Below are 19,578 nucleotides of genomic sequence, written 5' to 3' on the forward strand. Positions count from 1 at the left end.
GAAGTATGGCTAAAAACACTGGCCATTATATATAAAACAAATATGAGAAGGCTGAAAGGTAGAGAGAAGAAAGCTGATGTACTAGGTACCTCAGAACCCAAGGAACAACAAAGTGATGAATTACCTGGGTTTTCTTTTTGCCTCATACATCTTAGACCTGGAGCTGAAAAAGCACACAATCCAGACATGCCAACAGGAACAGATAAAATGAGCCCTAAGAAAAGACTGATTTCTCTGTCCAAATGACCAGGAAAGGGGCAGCCTTGCACGACAGAAATCTTTTAGACAATAACCACTCCACTTCAGCCAAACACCATGGGAAAAAAATGCATCCCCTCTGACCTTTACCAACAAAGGCCTAGTGAGGAACTTTGACTTCTACAATCACCCAGTCTGTCCCCCTACCATTCCAAGGTAATGTCAGAGAAAACTGAGTAGAGAGCCAGGAATGTCATCCTCAGTGGTAACAAGACCTATTCCTCCTCTGAATTATTTCCCAAATAAGTGAAAAACTCAAATCCATACAAAAATTTGCACATGCATATTTTAGTACCTTTATTCATAGCTGCCAAAAATGTGGAAGCAACCAAGATGTCCTTTGGTAGCTGAACTGATAAATAAACTGTGGTACATCCAGACAATGGAATATTATTCAGCGCTTAAAAAAAAAGAGCTATCCAGTCATGAAAAGACATGGGGAAAGCTTAAATGCATATAACTAAAGAAACCAATCTGAAAAGGCTACACACTGTATGATTCCAACTATATAACATTCTAGAAAAGGCAAAACTACGGAGACAGTAGAAAGATCAGTGGTTGCCAGAGGTCAGGAGGGGAGGAGGGATGAATAGGCAGAGCATGGTATTTTTAGGGCAGTGAAAATATTCTGTATGATACCATAATGATGAATACATGTCATTAACATAAAAAGCTATATCAAATATAATTCAAACTTTCTTTGACTGTACAAAAGATACTTTCAAGCCAAATCATCAGTTTTCATTGTATTGTAGATGTTCAGAAGGGCCAAATAATGGTGAGTTGTAGTTAATAAAATGCCAGTAAGATAATTTACTGAAAATTTAAGTATTTTTTTCATTTTTGACAATACACTCAAACTAATTTTTTTAAGAAATATACATACATCATAATTGAGATATTCTACCAGCACTTTCTGGTTCCCTGCACCTTCTCATTTTTAATATAATACCAGATTTATTGAGGTATAATTTACATATGGTAATATTCACCCTTTTTGTATGCTCAGTTCTATGAATTTTGACCAAAAGATACCACCATTATAGTCAAGGTATATAATATTTCATTACTCCAAAAATTTCCTTCATGGTCCTCTATAATGAATCCTCTCTCCCAACATTTCCTCCTGGTATCCACTGATCTGTTTGACCCCATAGTTCTGCCTTTTCAGAATTAAATATAAATGAAATAATTTGTGTCTAGCTTCTTTTCACTTAGCATAATGCCTTTGAGAATTGTCCAAGTTGTTGTGTGTACCAATAGTTCATTCCTGTTTATTGCAGAGTTGTATTCCCCTGTATTAATGTATATCCACTTGTTTGTCCATTCACCAGCTGAAGTACATTTTGAGTTATTGCCAGGCTTTAGCAGTTATGAAAAATCTGCAAAAAAATCTAGGTACATGTTTTATGTAAATATAAGTTTTCATTTATCTTGGGTAAATACCCAGGAGTGTGATTTCAGGGTCATATGGTAATTGTATGTTTAACTTTTTTTGAATATGTAAATGTATTACTTTATTATTTTTAAATTTTATTTTATTGAGTTATAGTCAGTTTACAATGTTGTGTCAATTTCCAGTGTAAAGCACAATTTTTCAGTTATGCATGAGCAGACATATATTCATTGTCAAATTCTTTTTCACCATGAGCTACCACAAGATCTTGTATATATTTCCCTGTGCTATACAGTAAAATCTTGTTTATCTATTCTACATATGCCTGTCAATATCTACAAATTTCAAACTCCCAGTCTGTCCCTTCCCACCCGCCTCATCCCTGGCAACTACAAGTTTGTATTCTGTCTATGAGTCTGTTTCTGTTTTGTATTTATGTTCATTTTTTTTTAGATTTCACATATGAGTGATCTCATATGGTAATTTTCTTTCTCTTTCTGGCTTACTTCATTCAGAATGACATTCTCCAAGGACATCCATGTTGCTGCAAATGGCGTTATGTTGTCATTTTTTATGGCTGAATAGTATGCCATTGTATAAATATACTACTTCTTTATCCAATCATCTGTCAATGGACATTTAGGCTGTTTCCATGTCTTGGTTATTGTACGTAGTGCTGCTATGCACATTGATATATAAGCAGCTCATATGATTTAATAAGGAAAAAAACAAACAACCTAATCCAAAAATGGGCAGAAGACCTAAACAAGCAATTCTCCAAGGAAGAAATACAAATGATCAATAGGCACATGAAAAAAATGCTCAATATCACTAATTATCAGAGAAATGCAAATCAAAACTACAATGAGCTATCACCTCACACCAGCCAGAATGGCCATCATTCAAAAGTCCACAAATGACAAATGCTGGAGAGGCAATAGAGAAAAATGGAACCCTCCTACACTGCTGGTGGGAATGCAGTTTGGTGCAGCCACTATGGAAAACTGTGGAGATTCCTCAAAAGACTAGGAATAGACTTACCATGTGACTCAGTCATCCCGCTCCTGGGCATATATCCAGAAGGAACCCTACTTCAAAAAGACACCTGCACCTCTATAGCAGCACTATTTACAATAGCCAAGACACGGAAACAGCCTAAATGTCCATCAACAGATGACTGGATAAAGAAGAAGTGATATATCTATACACTGGAATACTATTCAGCCATAAGAACTGACAACATAACGCCATTTGCAGCAACATGGATGTTCCTGGGGAATGTCATTCTAAGTGAAGTAAGCCAGAAAGAGAAAGAAAAATACCATATGAGATTGCTCATATGTGGAATCTAAAAAAAAAGAGCATAAATACAAAACAGAAAAAGACTCATAGACATAGAATACAAACTTTTGGTTGCCAAGGGGGTGGGAAGGGACAGACTGGGAGTTCAAAATTTGTACATACTGACAAGTATATGCAGAACAGATAAACAAGATTATACTGTATAGTACAGGGAAATATATACAAGATCTTGTGGTAGCTCACAGTGGAAAAAAATGTGACAATGAATATATGTATGCTCATGTATAACTGAAAAATTGTGCTCTACACTGGACTTTGACATAACATTGTAAAATGACTATAACTCAATAAAAAAAAGTTAAAATAAATAAATAAATAAAAATACTTTTTAGTGGTTTTATAGGGGTATCTCTTGTGGTTTTAATATGCATTTCTTGAATAATTAATTATATTGAGCATCTTTTCATGTGCCTAATTGCCATTCACATTGTGTGTTTGTATGTATGTGAAATGTCTATCCAAATCTTTTATGTATGTTTTCTAAAATATATTTTTATTGAAATATAGTCAGTTTACAATGTGTCAATTTCTGGTGTATAGCACAATGCTTCAGTCATACATGAATATATATATATTTATTTTTTATATTATTTTTCACCATAAGTTACTACAAGATATTGAATATAGTTCCCTGTGCTATACAGTATAAACTTGTTTCTTTTACCCATGTTTTAAACTGGATTGTTTGCTTCCTTCATATTGAATTGTGAGAATCAACTCACATTTGTACTCTGAATACCAGTCTTTTATCATATGTGTATGTTGTAAATATTTTTTCCCAGTCTGTGTCTTGCCCTTTCATTTTCATATTATAACGGTATTTTTCAAAGAGCAGAAATTCTACATTTTGATGAAGTTTAATGTATCAATTTTTAAATGGATCATACTTTTTGTAAATATCTAGGAAATCTTTGCCTAACTAAAGGTCAGAAAGATTTTCTCCTAGACTTTCTTCTAGATGTTTTAAGCTTAACATGTGAGTCTATGATCCATTTGTATTAATTTTTGTATCTGGTGTGACTTTTGGTAGTTATAAAGCTCTCATACATATGATCACATCTGATCATCATTAGACAAAAAACTTTGAGGAAGGCACATGGGGAATTTTAATCCCCATTTTACAGATGAGAATACTGAGGATTAGAGAAGTGCTGTGTGACTTGCTCAAGGTCCCATAGCTGATAAGAGGTCAAGTTGCAAGGTATGAGGTAAAATTGTGATGAGAGTTCAGTTCTCTTGCTGTCTCAGGCCAGTACTTTTGGAGCCAGCCAGCTAGGACTCAAGATGACACCCTCAGCAAGGCAAAGATTCCCAGTGGAGATCTGAGCAATGTGTTATGCTCTGAGGTAAGAGACACAGACAGTGGACTAGTCTAACCTCAGCTGTACTCCTCTGGCCCATTAGGGGCTCTACAATTGAAGAAAGCCAGAAGTTGGCTTGGCACCCTGCTCAGGTGACACTCAATGAGTACTTTTTGATGATGATGATGAAAACTTGGAATGTGTTCAGAGGAGAGCTCTCAAAGTAATTACAGAGTTAGAAATTAAAGCTAAGAGGAAAAGTTAAGGAAACTAAGATTGTTTAGCCTAGAAAAGAGAGGCCCAAGATGAAACTTGATAACAGCCTTCAAACAAACAGAAAAATAGCTTAGGCTTTCCGAGGGCTGAGCAAGGGGAAATGGGCTGGAAGAATCTAAGTAAAAGGGCAAATTTCTTCCTCCCTGTTGAGCATTGTTACAGACACTTAAGAGCCTTTATAAACAGAATAAACTCTTGTTTGAGTTTGGAGTCAGGGATTTGCCAAACATGGGCTCTGATGAAGGATTTCCACATGAGGGTTGCATGACCCTCTTGCACAGTGTCCTTATCAATCTTTGGGTGGCTTCCGAACCTGTCCTATGTTCTCACGCATTTCCAGGACGTTTTCTGTGGCCTTCCCTACTCCTTAGTCTTAGCATCTTCACAGGACTCTTCCAATGACAAGACAAGCCTTACCTTAGCTTCTGAATGCTTAATTAACTCCCATGCTCCTTGACCCTGAAACAAAGTAGCGCAGTGCCTAAAGCTATAAATCTGCCTTAGAATCCCAGGAAGTTAGCCTGAAATGTTGGCTAGTCCAAATCTGACCCGAATGCTTGAATCCTCTGCTTTATATCTAGCCTCTGCTTGCATACCTCCAATGATGGGAAGCTTCATTCATCCCAATAGGAGATAATACAATGAACATTGGACTAGAAATAAGAAGAGTTAGGTTTGAGTCCCACCTCTGCCACTGACTTGCTGTATGATCTTGCTGTGTGAAAGTAAATCCCTTCACATTTCTGGACCTGTTTCTTTATCAGTAAAATGGTAGTGGAAAATCTCTTTGTTTCAGTTTGTGTTGATTTAACTGCTGTAACAAATGGCCCTAAGAAATTTGGTGGTTTAAAGGACAAGAAGTTTATTTCTTATGTAATATTCAGGGCAGGGGTTCCAGATTGGAGAGGGAGGGGGAACTTTGCTCCATATAGTTATTCAGGGACTGAAACAGAACTAATGGCAGTTCTGCCAGTCTTAATACATGGCTTCCTAGGTCACTCTGCAGTTATATAGCCCACAAGAAATTAGAAACATCATGGATTCTTTTTATGGTCCAGGCCTAGAAGTGCTGTGTGTCACTTTTACCCACATCCTATTGGTCAGAATTCAGTCACATGGTCATACCAAACAGCCCAATAGGCTGATAAATATAGTGCAGCTATGTGGTGGCTAGCTAGAAGACTCCATCATAGACTTGATCTCTAAAGGCCCCCTGCCCCAACTTTGATGTTCTGGGTGTGTTTATGAACTAGACTCCTGGTTCTCACATTGCCTTGCTATAGGCACTTTGAAAATTGCCTAACCTCCTTGGCCATTAGGGACTGGCAGGCTGGCAGTGCAGGTTAATGCAACACGCTCTGAGAAAGGCCAGAGAAGAACTGAGATACCAGCCACACCACCAGATACCACATTAAACTAAGGTGTCTTTGTTCTTCTTTTCTCTGCAGCATGGGTAGGAGCCCTCTCAATGGGCATGATCTTCTTCTGTTCTCCCATTGTGAGTATATTCACTGATCGTTTGGGCTGCCGAATCACAGCAACTGCAGGGGCTGCTGTCGCTTTCATTGGCCTCCATACCAGCTCCTTCACCAGGTAAGGATAGGTGTTGCTAGCCATTTGCCCAAGGCTGAGGTTTGGCTTATTTCTGAGCTTCAGCTAGAGACCTTCTTCTCATTGCAGAGTCCCCTATGGCTCTTTCCATGAAGGGTCCTTAAAGGCCCTGCTCCCAAGAATTATTGTCTAATGGGATTCATCTAGGGTGGGTCCCCATTACACATTGGTAGGGAATATACCCCAAAAGGACCCAAGAGTTCCAAAATGGTGGGAGGAGTCCAAACTTGGGAGTTAATACAGGTAGGCTCAAGTCCAGTTTTGGCAACCAAATGGCAATGGAACAATTGATGAATACCATTCCCCTCTCTGGGCCTCAATTTTTGTATCTGTAACATGAGGAGATTAGATCAGGTCTTTTCAGGTGTCTTCCAACTCTGCCATTCCATTTCTCTTCAGTGTGCTACGCATCTTGCACATCTCATGACCTCAACTGCCCTCTTGGGAATGAACTTCTAGAGTAAGCCCATGTGAACACCTACCTACAGTATTCCTCAGGGAATCTTATGCTGAAAAAGAGGTCAGCTGAGCCCAAGGCTGTTTAGCATTTCTGGTCTTTTCCCAGGTATTTCTGGATGCCAATGTATGGACGGACAGATAAAGATTCATGTCTTGAGCATGAGAAGGGATGTTTAGCAGCATCCCTCACTGAGCTACAGACCAAGAACCCAGCTACCTAGCTAAGCCTAAGCTGGGTAAACTCAAACTCTAGTCCCATTGGTCTCACTGGTGGAACTTGGTGGTATCAGGCAAGGAGCAGGCTACAAGTTCACTTTCTGCTTTCTTTCTACCAGCTCTGCAGAAGCATGTCTGTAAGGGAGGGGAGAAATAAAAACCCTCTACCACTGCCTGAGGAATAAGGGATTCCTAAAGAACTCCGTTGACTTTCTGCCAAAGACACTTTGGAAGTTATGGTACCTCCTACTTCCAATCTGCCTGGGTTGGTGTAGGAGAATGCCTGCCTGGAGACACAGCTAACTTGTCAGAGACTTGCTTTCTGAGCTTGGCTCCCCAGAGAAGTACCATGGTTCTGTTCTCTAGGCCTAAGGTTCTACTCACAGCAGAGAATGATAATTGTGTTCTGCTGCAATTGGGCCCTGTGAGTTTGAGCCAGCTTTCTTTATGATTTGAGCATTTCCGGCTGCCCAGCCTAGCCTCCAGCAGAGCTTGGATCTGGCCTGCAATGGTTTCTTGGCTTGGTACCATCCAACTGGGACAGAGGCAGGGAAAACCATGTCCTGCCTGTAATCCATTCAGCACCCCCAGGGCAGCAGCTCCAAACACTTTCAGGACCCTTCTGGTGGTCGGCCTCATTTGCCCTCAGCAAGCTGGTGCCTGGCTCCTTGTGGGAAGGAGCTAGGCCTCAGAAGCGGCTCCAGTCTCAGCACTACATAGCAGAGGCCTGTTTTTTAAAGCCAAGCAGAGCAAAGTGTAAACAAATTAGCAACATACGGATCCCATTTTCCTTCCAATCTACATGAGCTCAGTTACAGCAGGGGAAGGAGCTCAGATGTGCTTTCTTCTGGCACTCTTCTTTAGGCACATTGGAGTAGGCGTTCTGTTCTCCAGCCCCTAGGATCCTCCCCCACCCACTTTGCCCTTTCTGTAATAACATCTTCAGAGCCAAGAAACTTTCTGGATGGTTTCACGTCTAGTGGAAGAATGGTTCTGCTTGTGGCTAGAATTCCAGGTCATCCTTCCTGTTCTCTGAATCAGGGCTCTGAGTTCCTTTGGATGGTGTGAGGTGGGGCAAAGTTCAGGCAGAGCTGGGGAGGCCTTGGCAAGCCTACTCAGGGACCTCCTGCCATGGGGCCCAGCTAGAAATAGATTCACCACACAGCATCCTGAACTGAATCCCATGTTTGCTCCCTCTGACCCTTCTCCCTGAAGGTCTCCCTTAGACTTTCCTAACTCCTCTCCCTTAGACGAGGCCCCCAGCCCAGGTTAGTGCCAAAGGGTATCTAGACCCTAATGGGATGAGGCCCCAAAGAATCTGACATAAGAGGAGCAATTGACTTAGCCATGTGTTCTAACTAGAAGCAACCCTTTTGGCACCAAAGCCCTTGCTCATATCCAATGAATGCAGGCAGATTGAAAGCAATGATGATGATAGCTATCTTAGAATCATGAGTACTAGCACCACTTCATCTCTGTGGCATAAGTCCAGTCCTTTAGTATGAGGACTGGGTCTACCTATGGAGAGGAACTGCCTGACCATGGAGAGTATTAGGTTATTAAAAGGTCAGATAAGAACTATTGCAAAATATGTGGAGGCATCAAAAAGAAGACAAAATTCTTCACTAGGTTGTGCTAATATTGTCTGAGGGCAGATGGCTGGCCGAGCTGACCTTCCCATGGCCTTTTCCCTCTGACACTTTGCCTTCTGTTAATAGGAGCTTATGGCCAAGGCAGAGCCCAAGAATTTTAGCGAGAAATGTCTTACTTGGCCAGGCCCACAACTTCTTTGAGGCACTACTTCCCATCAAGCAGCCAAACTACTCTGGAAAGCTAGTCTATATCATGTCCAGCAACAGAAGCCAGGCTCTGGAAGTTACAGGGACTCCTTACCTAAGGATCTCCATGACTATTATCTAAGGCCTACAGTAAAGGGTCTTAGGATATCCAGACCTTGGGCATGGTTGGGGAGGGGGTGTCTCTCAGGATACCACCAACCATTCTCTGAAATATTAAGGGCCTTGAGCATGGAGGAAGACACTGAAGAGTCCTATGGAGGGTCTCAACCTTCCAGGACCTTGGCTCCTTGCAGAACTTTCTTGTTACTTGGGATAAATCTTCGGTATCAGCCTCCCCCTGGCATCTAGGTGAGCAGTAGGTGGAACTATTTTCTTTAAGGCACTGACTTACTCCTTGTAGGCCCTCATCCAGACTTTGCATAGGCTAGCTGTGACTTTTGAACAATCCTCTCTGATGAGATGCTAGGATTCAGACTAGAGTCACACAGACCTAGAGTCAAGCGCAAGCTTTGCTGATCCCCAGTTATGCTACTTTGGGTAAATCACTTCACTTCTCTGGGCCTCTGTCTCCCCATCTACAAAATGGGGATCAGAAGGTCCTGTTCCTTGTCTGCTCTGAGGGTCAGTAATAAGTGGGCTGTAGGTTAAGGATGGGGGGAATTAAGGTCTCAGGAGGGTGGGAGGAGAAGGGCAGGTGGCTTGCTGGTCAGGCTTCTGAATGATAGCTCTTGGTGTCTCTTCCACAGCTCGCTAAGCCTGCGTTACTTCACCTATGGGATTCTCTTTGGTTGTGGCTGCTCCTTCGCCTTTCAGCCATCTCTCGTCATCCTGGGCCACTACTTCCAACGTCGCCTGGGTCTGGCCAATGGTGTGGTGTCTGCTGGGAGTAGCATCTTCTCCATATCCTTCCCCCTCCTCATCAAAACGCTGGGGGCTAAGATCCAGCTCGCCCAAACCTTCCAGGTGCTGAGTACCTTTATGTTTATTCTTACGCTGCTTTCACTCACCTACCGGCCCCTCCTGCCTAGCTCCCAGGACACCCCAAGCAAGAGAGGTGTTCACACCCTGTGCCAACGCTTTCTGGCTCAGCTCAGGAAGTACTTCAACATGCGAGTGTTCCGCCAACGTACTTACCGCATCTGGGCCTTCGGGATTGCTGCTGCTGCCCTTGGCTACTTCGTTCCCTATGTACACTTGGTGAGGAATACCAGGGTGGGTCTACCCTACCTGGCCCCAAGAAGCTGCCCTTAACCTGCCTGAAATCCAGAGGGTAGGAGCAAAGGACACTGAAAGGGCAGAGCTGGGACCTTTAGAAAAAGACATAACAGTGGTTGGAAAGACCCAGAGTAGGAAAGAGCATAGCCTGAGGGAAGACCTCAATGGGAAATGGGGGAAGTTCCTTAGGGGAAGGCCTATGCCTATGGTTGCCCCCACTGATAAAGCTAGATAGATTTTCAGGAGAAGATAAGCATCACTGGGATACAGGAGACTGCCCTAGGGGACCCAAAGATAGGGTTTTCTAAGAGTGTGTTTTATGGAATGCTGGTCTTTGTGGTCAGCTAATTTTGTTTAGGAAATAACTAGATCTCTCTAGCTTCATAATGTGTATCAATCTTTTAAAGATACCAAAAAGCCTGCAGTAATCAATTCAGCTTTCTTTAACCAGCATCCACCCAACTTATATGGTCACAGAACTGTTGATTTTAGTCCAGTTGTTATCTTCCACAGATCTTGTGTTTCTTAAAACACACTTTGGAATATTATCTGGAGGTTGGTGGATCTTTCTACCCTCATGACCTGCTGTTTCCCCAGGCTATCAGTTCCGGGTCTGAGAATGGGGAGATTATATGGGAACCCTTGGATTTTTTCAGTTGTGAAGGCTGTATTCTGTCCTGCCAGAACTTGGAAGGGGCTTGGAGATACTCACTGCCCTCAGCTATTGCTCAGAAGCCCAGAATCCAGACAGCTAAGGGATAAGCAACTTACTAAGCTGTTAGAAGCAGCCAGAGAGCTTGTCCTGGCACGAGGGCTACAGGGGAGGAGGCTACAGGAGAAGGCACTTCTGCCATAGTCCAAGGGAATAAGCAGTAGAGGGTTCTGGGTATGCCAACAGTCAACCACTCAGCTCCTCTTCTTCTTCATATCCTGTGGGGCCTGGTGCTATGCTTTTCAGATGAAGTATGTGGAAGAGGAGTTCTTGGAAATCAAGCAGACCTGGGTGCTCTTGGTGTGTATTGGGGCTACCTCAGGCCTTGGGCGCCTTGTGTCAGGCCGTGTCAGTGACTCCATTCCTGGCCTTAAGAAGATCTACTTGCAGGTGAGTGTGACCACCCTGTCTACTGTGGGGAGAACAGCCTGCCACAGGTGCTATGGTATCCTATCCCCAACCTTTGGGACAGAATGGTAGGGTGTGTAACTGCTGTGCCCTAGGCCCTAGCTCTGACATCAGCTTGTTGTGTGACATGGGCAAGTTGATCAAATTCTCTAAGCCTCAGTTTCCTTTGCTTTTAAGTGAAGGCCATCATCCTTGTTCTGCTTCCTTCAAGTGAGTATCCAGTGAGAGCAGTGTAAATGGAACCTCTAAAAGCACTTTCAAAGAAAATGTTTATTAATGAAGGCTCTCTCACCTGAAAGAGGGAAACTGAAGCCAGGAGTTAAATGCCGCCCCCAGTAAGGACTGATCTCATTGCTACCTTATACTCTCTTGGAGGGTCTTGGGCTTCTGTAGTGCTCTGTGGCCCAATGTCTCTCTCCTCCAGGCCTAGGCCCAGGTCATCACTTCTAATACTTCCAGAGCTACTTGGCACTAAACACTGGCTCTCAAATGCCATCCTCTTGATGGATGCAAAAAAAGTGCCAGAAAAGCCCAGACCTCACTTCCCCCTCTCTAGGCCTCACTTTCCTCCTTTGTGCACTAAGAATAATTTTTGCCTTTCCTATCTCACCTCGTAGGTGAGGATCAAAATAAGTATAGGTGTGACCTGGCTTTGAGAAGTAAAAAATGTTATAGCCATACAAAGCCATACAAATCCTTCTCACACTGACACAGGTGGCCTCATATTATGGGATGCCTGGGAGGCCATTTTCTGTGTAAACTGGGCTCTAGTCCAGCTTGAATACAAACTACCAGTCAAGCTGTCTGTCTTTGTGTACCTGGCAACAATATAGCCTTCTGAACTGGCTCATGCTTTTGGCTCATGCAGCTGGGTTTACCAGAAGGTGCCCAAGTGTGGAACCCTGTGGAGGGGCAATGGCAGCCCCAGAAAACATGTGATCATAAATAATCCATCAGGAAGGTGCTTGAGTTCTGACTCCCTGGAGAAGCCCTAAAAGCACTTCCAACGGGCCCTGACTGTACTCACAGCAGGGATTTCTCTGTCTTCTGACAGCCCCAAGTGTTTTCCTAAATACCCTTATATGTCTTGGATGAGGATATGATTAAGGTTTCTTGTTGTGTTTAACTTTGTGTTAGATTTGCAAGAGCTAGTGAATCTGCTTTGTCAGAACTAGGGGTTCCATTATGGTCCATCCAGTCCAATCTCTCATTACACTGATGGAGAAACTGAAGGGAAGACTTAGACAGCAGTGGCAGAGCTGAACTGCTATGTAGCACTCTTCCCATATTCCACTTTACCCTAAGTGATGGATGGCAGAGCCAAGTCCCAGCCATGATAAGTGACTTGACCAAGGTCAAACCAAAAGCCTGTGATTGAGATAAACCAATTATGACATTTTTAGTTCCTGTGAAAATATCAGCAAATCCCTTACCTGAGTGGCTTTTTGCATAGGACCATATATGTGGCTTTCCCAGCCTCTTGCATACCATGCCTGTGGATCTTCCCTGTCAGTATCAGCAGTTCCAAGATGCCAAATGGTGCTGGAAATCAGGATAAGCTAGCATTGGGCCACGGCTTTATCTTCAGGAAAGGCAACAGCCCTTGCCTAGCCATATAGCTCATTTCTCACCATAGCCTCTAGGAGAGACGTAGGGCCAAAGCAGCTTTTGCTTTCTATAGTGCAGAGGGAGTTCCAAGGGAGGCAGAGACATTAGCTAATCAGAAGCAGAGCTAGGCTTAAGGCCCAGTTCTTCTGTTTATTACTTCCCCTACCCACCCATCATTCTCTCCCCTTTTCCACTCTTATTTAAACCCCACTTTACCATTTAGAATAATTAAAAATAATCTGAGAACTTTATAGCTGAAACGTATCTTCATCAACTTGTAGTCTAACTCCCTCATTTTACAAACTGAGGAACTAAGGCCCAGAGAGGGAAAGTGATTTGTCTAAAGTCTTTGTGCTGGTAAGTGTCTCAGGCTGAGAGCACAAGACAATGAATGAACTTCTTTCTCTTGAGCTACTCAAGATAATCCATCGCAGGAATTTGCCTCCTTTTTTCCCTGGGTCAGGTGCAAGAATGAGGGTCTGGGAGAGGAAAGTAGGTACACAGAGCTTCAGGTTCTGAAGAGCCATCCACTAGACCCTGTGGTTCCTACTATTGATGAAGACAGGCACATCTGTCTGGTGTCAAGCCCCTAGACAGTCTGTTGGAAAGGAAATGATGACAACCTGCAGGACAACCACACTTTGGGCCAATTCTTGAGGCCTGATTCTCAGTTCCAAGAGGGATTTTTAAATTCCAAATCTTGGCAAGACGTCATGGAAGATGTTAAGAGGCAGTTAGACACAATAGGTAGTAATTAGAGCAAATTGAAATCAGTTAATGGGGTCCTTTGTATTATATGATGATATTAACTCTTAATTGCCATACTATTATAGCTTGGTTGATATAGCTTGGTTTCATCTTACAGTTGTGCATGAATACCTAGAGAAGAAACTAAGATATATAAGTCTTTATTCCTAGATTCTGAGTAGCTATTCCAAGACAGCCTTGGCAAAGTTCAAAAGTCCCTCAACAAAGAGATTTCCTCAGACGGCATGACCAGGACATTTCTTATCCTCTCTAAAAACCAACCAGTTAGCCTAACAAACCCACTGCCAGCAACAAAACAGGAAATCTTTAGGGCTTGAGACATCCTTGACCTTCCTACCCACCTTCCATGTGGTGATAATGGTGACATATCCTTATCATGCGGTGACTTACCCTTCCTGGGTAAGGCAGTCTGCTTATGTGAACTACTGGAAAATCCTAGGTCCTGTCAAGGCATTGGTAAACAGATCAGGTCTTAGCCCTGACCCTGGGACAACCTGACTCCACTGGCTACAAGTGGGTGGGGGAAAGAGCTCCTTTCTCTACCCACAGCCCAGCTCTTCAGTCTGGCTCACTGACATAGGTTGCAGATGACCTCAATCAAAAGGCCAGTTGTGTTTCCAGTGGCCCTTCTCTCTATTGAGATGGGAAAAACAGCCTCTGGAAAGGCAGCTTCTTTACTTCAGAGTCATTTTTCTCAGCCCAAAGAAAGCCCAGTGGCTAGTTAGTGCCCTTGGGCTGGCTTCAGTTTCCCTAGACCTCCTCCTAGTGTCTTGGTTCTCCTTAAAGACCCTTTTGTTGCCTTTGCAGGGTGCCCAGACAAGCCTAGAAGTCCCCAGAGCCACCCTAAGATATCTGTGATGGGTAATGTGTCCCATGACCTAAAGCCTAAGGAACCTGGGTGAACCTCCCAATGGTCTTCACACCAAGATGTTTTCTAAAAGCAGTCTCCCACAGAAATGGGCACTGGCTCCTTTCCCATTTTAGGAAGCTGTGCCTTCCATTCATGCATCCAATCATTATTCAAGTCATCCTCACTTCCTCCCCTTCCTTTTCCCATACCTAACTTGGATCTAAGAACACCAGCATGGTCTGATCCCAGACCCTGATGCCTGGGGCAGACAAACACAAGAATCAGAAAGTAGAAACAGCAATTTTGTTTATCTTAGAGTCCAGTGAAAAGACAACTTCTTGAAGACAGGGACCATGCCCTTTACCTTTTAAAAAATCTTGACAGAATCAAAGTTAAATAAGGGATCTCTTAAGAACTTTGAATCCTAAGTCCCTCTAAGCAGGACTTAGAAGGGGCCTAAGTAACTATTTAGTCCAACTAGTCTTTCTGTTGACATCCTTTTGCCCCATTTTACAGATGGTATAAATGAGGCCCTAAGGAAAGAGATGTGATTTATTATGTGGTCTTGGCGGGCAAGCACAACATGACCTCAGTCTATTGCTCCTCTAGGTCATCTCCTTCCTGCTCCTGGGCCTGATGTCCATGATGATTCCCCTATGCCGGGGCTTCGGGGGCCTCATCGTCGTCTGCCTCTTCCTGGGCCTGTGTGATGGCTTCTTTATCACCATCATGGCTCCCATCGCATTTGAGCTGGTGGGCCCCATGCAGGCCTCACAGGCCATTGGCTACCTCCTGGGCATGATGGCCCTGCCAATGATTGCTGGACCCCCCATTGCAGGTGAGGATGATATATAGGGAGGGTATGAGTGGGGGAGTCCTGTCTTCCTTGGGATCTAGCTCTCCTAAGAATTTCTGGTTGAAGTCCCTTTTCTTCTCATTCTCTATTTATGCAGCCTTGTCAGAGTGCACGAAACCCCTTAGCACTATTGGTGAAAGTGACTAAGCACAGTATATGTGCATGGATTCACATTGGGAAATGGGCTTTTCATGGCTGTATATCTGCTTCAGTGGAGTCTTACTGTAGACATTCCAGGAGGGTAGAGAGAGAAATGGGTTTGGCCTTCTTGGCCATTCTATTGGTCCAGAATCTTCTCTTTCTTCATAGGCAAGTCATTATTAGAAAGATAGTTGAGCAGGAAGAGAAGAGAAAGTGGGCCATGGTCTTACTAAGACTTAGAGACATCCCCCTTCTCCTCTACTGGCTTCTGAATTGAACTGTAGAGAAGATTTGATTAAGACCACAACTCAGGACTGGACCAATGAGGCTCACTTGCAGCAGGCAGCAGGCAGCAGGCAGCAGGCAGCAGGCAAAAGTTCTGGCTTGCTATCTTTCAGCACTCTCTCCACTTTCAAGAAAGGCATTGTTGGTGCTCCAGGGAACATAGGAAACAAGAAAAACTAATAAGAAGAGAACATTTTCTCTCTTTAGGATTTATTGCAAATATTGATTCATGGGCTAGCCTCTCCTAGGCTGGCCAACTGAGCTAACTCAAAAAACATTCCTTGAACATCAGTTCTGCACAAAGTGTTGTGAGAGCACTGGTCAGGCTGTGTTATAGTGACAAAACCTTCTACTCAGGCCCTTGTACAACAGCCATACTGCCAACTGAGGGAGGGCAGCCTCTACCTGCTCTGACCCCAAGGGTGGATGCCAGAATCTATATTTGTCCATTTTGCTTACCTCCTAAACAGCCTCCAGGCTGACTTACTTTTCCTCAGTAGTGTTTCTGGGCCCATCCTCCCTATGAGGTGGCCCACATTAGCTTCTGGAGGTGAGCAGGGGAGGCCCTGTGTTCCATGCCAAACACATCCACAACTTAGAGGAACCCAGAAGAGCCAAACATATCTGCAGCTGGAAGGAAAGAGACACATCCAGCCTCCTCTTAGGGCAAGCAGGCACTTCAGAGAAAGGGAAAATGAGAACTTGGCTGAATTGTTCCACAAGAACATTCTAGCCCAAGTTAGGGTGTAGGCGGGTATATCACTGTGAAGCCAGACAAGGCTTGGCCATCTTCTGTAGAGTTCTTTTAACCTAGCTTCCTTCCTAACTCCATACCTAGGAGTGACTAGAAGTTAGCTGTAGCTTCATGAAAGTAAAAAATGGAGATCTTTGAGAAGCTTCATTAGCTTATTTTATAATGAGCATTACCCTCACGAACCTGTAGCCCCAGTGCCTCAAGGAAAGGCCACTTGCCTTTATAATAGAGGTTTTGTTTCTTCCATCCAGGCATATTTAAACTGAGAGGGGCTTCTAGGTCAAGGCTGTACAGTCCAAGATTCTCTGGATAGGCATTGTTAATGGCCCCTAGAAGGGGCAGAGAGCACTTTTGGGCAGTAGGGCAAAGCTGAGCTTGACTTGTCTCTGTTGACTGTTTCAGGCCTCCTCCGCAACTGTTTTGGGGACTATCATGTGGCCTTCTACTTTGCCGGTGTGCCCCCTATCATCGGGGCTGTAATCCTCTTGTTCGTCCCTCTGATGCATCAAAGGATGTTCAAGAAAGAGCAAAGGGATTCCAGCAAGGATAAGATGTTGGCCCCTGACCCAGATCCCAACGGGGAGCTGCTGCCGGGCTCCCCCAACCCTGAAGAACAAATCTAATGCCTCTTCTTTGCCATTGTGTGCTCTTCCCCAAACCTTTCCCTTCACCCTGCCCTGCTCAGCATTTACATTTTTGCCACCAGCACACTTGTTCCCAAACCTGCACACACAGCATTTCAGCCACCTGACCATCCCTTGGAGCCAAAGCTCCAGGTGTTCCAAACTCATTAATCAAATTCTCCCCATGAATGCCTTTAAACTTGCCAGGGTTCTCTTCTCCCAGGATCTAGCAAAGCTTGGGTTCATCCCCTGGCCTTTGGAACCTCTCCATATACTTTTCAACTCTTGGGGGATGGGAACTCCTGGCCCAGCTTATTAGTCACTCACTAAAAGCAACTGCCAAAGGTGCTACTGTGTCCCCAGAAGCCTGGTGGGAAGATCCAAGCCCCTGTGTGCAGAGGAGTTCCTTGCCATCTGTCCTTTGGAACTGTTTGGGGGCATGGGGGGAAGGGCATAGAGGTAAAATGAGACAAGGAACCTTGTTTATCCTCAAAGTCTGTAAGAGCTATGGCTTCCCAAGAGCTGTGGCTGACATCATTTTACAAGTGTACAGACAGTTTCCACATCATATGGTTGGTCCTTCTTCCCTTCCTCCTTTCTTTCCCTCTACTGCCTCTTCTCCCTTCTCCTTCCCCTCTATTTCTTTTTATTACTGTCATAGACTTATGGGTGCTTGAAGAAAGGAGGGACCCAGGGCTTGGGCCAATCAACCTAACCTTGGCTTAGCCCACCTGTAACACTAGAATCAATCCCACTCATCTCAGGCTGAACCACATCTCACTTTTTGGCTCAAGCTGCTATAATCATAGACTGGAAAAGTAGAATATCACATAGGGAAGAAACCTTACATGCCATAAAGTTCCACTCACTGATTTTTACATATTTCCCAGGCCAGTGCATTAACCTGCAGGCTCTCCTAGCTCCCCATCCTTGAATCCACCTGTCAAAATGTGAAGAAATTCCTTTCATCTCAGCAGGCAGAGGAAGACTGATGACAGGGCATAGTGGGGGGAAGGGCCAATAGTTATTGACCGGTGAAGGACCAACTCCTCCATCTCTCATTATTCATTACAGGTCAACATTTCCACCTGGGCCAGGCCAGAAAATGAGCTGTTTTAGGGAAAAATCCCATCTCCAACCTGGATCCTTCAAAAGGTAGAGATGGAAATGCACATTGTTGGACAGTTTCTTCTAGGAAAGGGAAACCATCCTAGCCTTTACCACCCAATGTGTCCCCATGCTGGGCATCCTTGACCACTCTACTTAGTGGGCATTAAAGTTGCCAGAAAAGGTAGACTCTGGACCATTTTTATCCCTCTGAAATAGGTGCCAGATACTTCCCTATGCCTAGGCTCTGGGCAGCACTCCTACTGAAGAGCATTTCCATCCAGGCTGTGTCCAGCCAGCACAACTCACCTCATTAGGAGCTCAGCCTTTTTCCTCACTTTGCCTCTGTGTCTCTCCCTATTCTGGGTCTTTGTCTATTGTGTTCTTGTTACCCTCACCTTTCGTCATCTTCTTGCCAGGCATCCTTGGCGGTCACTTAGAGTTAACAGTGACTTGCCACCCCAAGCCAGGGCCATTCCGGGGCCAGGAGTATGAGGTTGCCCCTGAGGGGCTCCAAAGAAGACAGTGGTCCCTACCCATGAGTTTTTCCGTTACAAACAGGCAGCTGGGGCGTGGCTGGCCTCTGATGGCTTCATTCAAGGCCAAAGTCCTGAGCCCTCTACATTGGTCCCAGTCCAGCTCTTATCAACTCCCCAAAGGAAAACCCATTGGTTTTTAGCTCGTGAATAGGAAGGGGCTTGCCTAATTGCTATCCTGTTATCTCAAACAGCACTGAAATAGGAGAAGCTGGGCCCCAGGAGCACTTTAACTCCCAGGAGAGACCACTGAGAATACTGGAGCAACAAAGCCCCTGCTCCCATTCCTCCCTGCCCGACCCCCACCAAGTCACCTGAGGGCACTTCTGCAGGGCCTCCTTTGTTGCTCAAAGTGTGGATCGCTCTTAAGAATTAGGCTGCCACCCACTTCTCTCCAGATGAGGGAAAACATTCACAGGTCTCAAATCTGCCCTATCAGGTATTACATAACATGGCATGGCCGGGTGTCAATTTACTTCTCCCAAACATGTGTATGTACATGTGTGTGCTTATGCACTTTTGGAGAGAATGTTGGTTGGTGAAAGCAGCACAGTATTAATACTTAGGGAAAGATGCAGCCTCTTTTGCACCACAGTTAAATCTAGGAGAACGAACAAAATTTGGGAGCTTGAGATCTGGGACATTTAAATCCTCAAAAGGTTTGGAACAAAATAAACAGATCTAAAAATCTAGCTTTGGTTTGTATGTTGCCTCCAAGGGTGAAATAATCTTAACCTGGTTAACAGCAGGAGGTTTAGCTTCAGAACTGAACTCTCATTTCAAGTCAAATTTCTGCCAAGATATATAATCTTCTCTGAGAGCAGAAAGTGGAAAAGGAGTTTAGAGCTGGATGAACTATTCAGGATTGGATTTTTTTTTAGGGAGCTCTGAAGTAGAAAAGTGGTTACTTCACAAAATGAGAACATGATTAGTGACTGAGTTGGAGTGGAGGCCCCACCAAGGCCACCACCTTGCTACAAGCATGCCATGTTGAAAATTGGCAAAGACCTTAGCAATAATCCATTTAAAGCCCTTTT

General features: G+C 44.1%; 1 protein-coding gene across 1 annotated transcript; it reads left to right on the forward strand.

Annotated features, from left to right (window-relative positions):
• Nucleotides 1-6,037: 6,037 nt before the first annotated feature.
• SLC16A2 (solute carrier family 16 member 2) lies at nucleotides 6,038-19,233 on the forward strand. Its single transcript, XM_032474940.1, has 5 exons — nucleotides 6,038-6,186; nucleotides 9,425-9,875; nucleotides 10,852-10,995; nucleotides 14,849-15,077; nucleotides 16,678-19,233. Exons 1-5 carry the CDS (start codon nucleotides 6,062-6,064, stop codon nucleotides 16,896-16,898), a joined length of 1,170 nt encoding a protein of 389 aa, XP_032330831.1. The 5' UTR covers nucleotides 6,038-6,061; the 3' UTR covers nucleotides 16,899-19,233.
• Nucleotides 19,234-19,578: the final 345 nt, after the last annotated feature.

This window comes from Camelus ferus, chromosome X, assembly GCF_009834535.1.
Source record: "Camelus ferus isolate YT-003-E chromosome X, BCGSAC_Cfer_1.0, whole genome shotgun sequence".
NCBI classification, from domain to species: Eukaryota; Metazoa; Chordata; class Mammalia; order Artiodactyla; family Camelidae; genus Camelus; species Camelus ferus.

Coding starts and splice junctions, on each gene's coding strand:
- SLC16A2 (XM_032474940.1), top strand. CDS start 6,062: ATGGGCATGATCTTCTTCTGTTCTCCCATTGTGAGTATATTCACTGAT. Junction 9,876..10,851: donor TCGTTCCCTATGTACACTTG/GTGAGGAATACC, acceptor TATGCTTTTCAG/ATGAAGTATGTGGAAGAGGA. Junction 10,996..14,848: donor TTAAGAAGATCTACTTGCAG/GTGAGTGTGACC, acceptor TTGCTCCTCTAG/GTCATCTCCTTCCTGCTCCT.